Raw genomic sequence first — 4,191 nt, forward strand, 5'->3', positions numbered from 1 at the left:
TTAATATTGATATTAGTTTCATATTTATCTTTTTTTTTTAATGAACAATGGTATAAAACTTTGAAAATATGGTACTAATATATGTAGAGGTGGTTTGGTGCGATATACCGATATTTTCAACGAATACCGCATACCTTACCGAAAATTTCAGTACCGAAAAAATCGATATTGATATCGTACAAATATTTTCGGTATAGAAAAATTTTGGTATGACATAAATCCATACAGTTCTTACCGAAAAATTTTGGTATACCGAAATTCGGTACGGTATCGGTATGATACCGTCTATACCGACATTTTTTTAAAAAAACTCTATAATTAAAATATATTTTATTATAATTCTTTCTTGTATATAATTAAAATATATTTTATTATATATAATATTTTTTCAGTATTTTGGTATACCAAAAATATCAAAATTTTGGGTATATACGATTTTTTTTCGGTGCGATATATGCGATATGACGATATTTCGGTATTTTTCGTCTACCCTAAATATATGATTATTGAATATTGAGTATCCAAAATATGTTATAAGTGTTTATATAAATAAAGTTTCTCAATTCTTTTTACCCAAAATGTTATCTTTTGTATCAGATTTAAATCACTTAGTTATCAAATCTCATAATTAGTAATTTAGGGGTGGGTTTTCGATATACCGTATCAAAAATATCGGTATGAAAAAAATTCATACCAGTTCCGATACCGAAATTCTGGTATGAAAAAAATTCATACCGATATACCGAAAAAAAATTTGGTATATCGAAAAAATGTCTGTATATCGAAAAAAAATTTATATACCTAATTAGTATAATATTTTTAATGTTTTGTGGAGTCTACTATAAGACTCTATCATTTGGGTAATACTCAAATCATCTACATCTAAACACATATGTATTAATATTATAGTGCTGACATGACAAATCATAGGCTGTTAGATCTCCTATTAAGGTAATATTCGTAAGGTAGGTTGAACTAAATCTTTTTCAATGTACGGATATTGATAAATTTATCTTCTAAAATATATCATCCGTTGGGGGTTTAGTCTATACTACCATATTCGGGCAATGTTCGAATAGGGATCTAACTGCCAACATTTTTTTGAATTTAAGATGTTCAAATTAACATCTGAAATGTAAAAAAAAATTGAGTGATGCGGCTCATGGCCCAAGTACTAGCATAAACTAAACCATCATTGGGATACTACGATTGGATGAAATTATCCGTTTCAAACTTTTTAAATTTATAATATAATATTTATTTAAAAAGTTATGATTTGTTAAATAATTACATTTACATTTTCCTCGGTAATTCGTCCCCCGTTTGGTCTTTCTTGAGATTTGCGTTCTTGGTCGTCAGTCGAAGAGAAAAATAAAAAGAAAAACATATAAAGAAAAAAGATTTGCGTCTTTCTGATTGTTTTTGTTTTGTGGGTTGAATTTTTTCCCCATTTTCTTGGTTAGAATTGGGAAGAGAAGGGGATTTTTGATTGAGGAAAGGGGGAGTTGGGAGCGTGAGTTTTATGTCGGCAGGTGCTGTTTTGGATGTTGTTTTCGGGGCTGCCTTGAAGGAAGCTCTCTTTTTCATCAGTTTCTTGATCTGTTCACCGCCTGTGGAAGCGTTTCAGCTTTGCCGTACAGCAGAGTTCCCACCATTTCTCCCAAATTCTTTCGATGCGTTTGAGGCCCAGAAGGTAAAATGATTTTTTTCCCCTTAAACCCTCCCTTCAAGGGTTTTTGTGTTGTTTGTATTGTTATCATTTTCGATTGGGTTTTTTTGGGGGTTTCGACTTGTTTTAAGAAAAAGGGTCTGAGCTAATTTTTGGTTGGCTTTTTTCTTTGATCAAAATGCAGAACTTGCTCTGGAGTTGTTTGCTTTGGGGGTTACCGCATAAACCGGTTGTTTAATGTTTTCTTGTTCTTAGAATGTCCTGTTACTGCAAACATCATCTGATCAGAATCCATCCTTTGTTTGGATTCTGGCTTTTTATTTGATCGGTTGTGTTTTGGAGACTTTACGCTATTGTGGCTGTTCTTGTTGAGTGGGGTTTTTAGAGTTGAATCAAGGAAGGAATGCCTGCGATTCAGAGATTAGTGTCTTTGAATCAAGAAACTGTGAGCGAAAAGCATAGCAATGAGTTTGAATCCACCAGTATCGTGAGGAAAGTCCGAATCATTTGCAGTGATCCGTATGCTACTGATTCATCTGAGGATGAAGGAATTTTCAGTCAGAATGGGAAATGTTTTGTCCATGAAATTCATTTGCCGATTAGCTCTTGTCAGGTATTGATCCCTCCTGTGACAAAGGGTTCCGTTCAGGGTAGCAACAATGGAGGGCAAAATCCTCGAAAAAAGAGGGTTTTAGCCTTTAGAGGGAAGAAACCAAACCTCACTTCAAGGAAACGCAAAGGAAATCGGCAACGGGAATGGGGTAAATGTGCAGCAGAGATTCGTGTGCCAGCTAAACAGAAAAGGATCTGTTTGGGTACTTACAGAAGTGCTGAGGAGGCATCGAGGGCACACAAAACAAAACGAATTGAATTCCAGGCTTCGGCTAATAGTCCGGGCTGTGGTGAAGAGAAAATGCCTCTCTCTTTGGTGCTTTCCAAGTGTGCAAATGATCAAAATCAAAATCTCGTTGATGTTAGCACATCTCTTTACATGAGTCTAAGTACTGCATCGCGTGCCCCACATGTTTCTCCGTCATCGCTGATTGCATTCGATTTTTCTACATCGGCTTTAGGAACCAATGCCAAGGAAAATGTAGCTAGAAAGGCTATTGTTGTCGAGAAAGAGTTTACTGAACACGATCGAATGGACAAGGAGTTAATGGCAATGGCGCAAACAGGAAAAGAGCTGGTTATAGAATTGGAGCTTGATAAATCTATCATGATAGATGTCAACGATTTTACAAGAAGTATTGATGACTTTGCTAATGGTTTTGAGGATCTTCCAATTTGTGGATTGCTCGACGAAGATAAGCCTGGTATGTTACCGGATTTTGACTTCAACTTTGATTTTGGTGATTATAGTGAAGCCTTTGCCTGGATCGATGAAGCACCTGCCACTGCCCTAACGAATGAAGCTTCTCCTCTCAATATAGCATGCCCATAAATTTTGCAGCTTGTAGCGTTTTTACTAATATTAGTATCTACCAAGTTATATATAGTCACTTTGTCAAGTCAAGAATGCTACAATCACGTCTGTGTGTTTGTCAAGGGAGATTTTGTGGAAAGATGAAGCCTTGTAATTAGAATCCTACAATGGCATCTGTCGCATGGTTTGGCTATGACTATGTTTCATTCCCTGTCTCACCTTTTACTTTTGCATTTATGTAAGTGAGCACCAGAGTGTCGTGACGATTGGGAGCGACTCTGATAAAATTCGACTCACCCAACTCGTCCCATAATAGGTCTCGTTCTTCTACCCTTTCCCGGAAGTCGATGATCTTGACATCAAAGAATAGCTGTTGATGCTCCACGGTGTGTTGCGCTCGGTGGGCATTCCATTTTTTGATCCCCAACGCACATTAGTCCATTAACATAAGTTGACTCGCAAGATCCAAAAGTGTCGGAGCTATCGGGGGAGTATCGCATCCTGTGCAGCATGGACCTGGACTTCTCAGTCACACAACCTTCACTCAACTCTTGTCATTCTTCATAGGAAAATACGGCTAGACTTGAAGTTATTGGCTCATGAAGAAAAGGAAACTTTCCTTTCGAAATTTAACATGATTATTTTCTATGTTTAGTAGAAAAAACAACTCATCCGTCTCAATATTATAGTCTATTTTTTTGTTTGTCTCAAATATATAGTCATATACAATATTTAGTAATATTTTTTTACACTCTTTTACTAATATACTCTTATTAACTACTATTTAAAAATTGTGTAATTATTTTTTAATACATTAAATAAAGATAAAATAGAAAGTTAGTATAAAATTTGTTTTTCCAATGATTTTTTTTTTAAATTTGTGTGAAAAGTAGGGCTATATAATCAGGAGAGAGGTATTAACATATTTATTGATTGACTTCGTTTCAAAGAAATTCGTTTCAAAAATTGACTTCAGGAGTTTGTGTTGTATTTATTGATGCTTATTCAATGTATATATATATGCCTAATTCAAGTTTACTATTTGAGCTGCTGGTCTAGTGAAATTCGGTATTAAATGAGCATAATAATACAATAA

The 4,191-nt window shown here is 34.9% G+C and overlaps 1 protein-coding gene across 1 annotated transcript; it reads left to right on the forward strand.

Moving 5' to 3' along the window:
* Nucleotides 1-1,324: 1,324 nt before the first annotated feature.
* On the forward strand, nt 1,325-3,766 carry LOC140883714 (ethylene-responsive transcription factor ERF119-like). Its single transcript, XM_073290288.1, has 2 exons — nt 1,325-1,693; nt 1,854-3,766. The coding sequence occupies exon 2, from the start codon at nt 2,073-2,075 to the stop codon at nt 3,111-3,113; it is 1,041 nt and encodes a 346-aa protein (XP_073146389.1). The 5' UTR covers nt 1,325-1,693; nt 1,854-2,072; the 3' UTR covers nt 3,114-3,766.
* Nucleotides 3,767-4,191: the final 425 nt, after the last annotated feature.

This window comes from Henckelia pumila, chromosome 2 (genome assembly GCF_033568475.1).
Source record: "Henckelia pumila isolate YLH828 chromosome 2, ASM3356847v2, whole genome shotgun sequence".
Lineage (NCBI taxonomy): Eukaryota > Viridiplantae > Streptophyta > Magnoliopsida > Lamiales > Gesneriaceae > Henckelia > Henckelia pumila.

Excerpts from the sequence above, each read along its gene's own strand:
- LOC140883714 (XM_073290288.1), top strand. The coding sequence starts at position 2,073 with ATGCCTGCGATTCAGAGATTAGTGTCTTTGAATCAAGAAACTGTGAGC.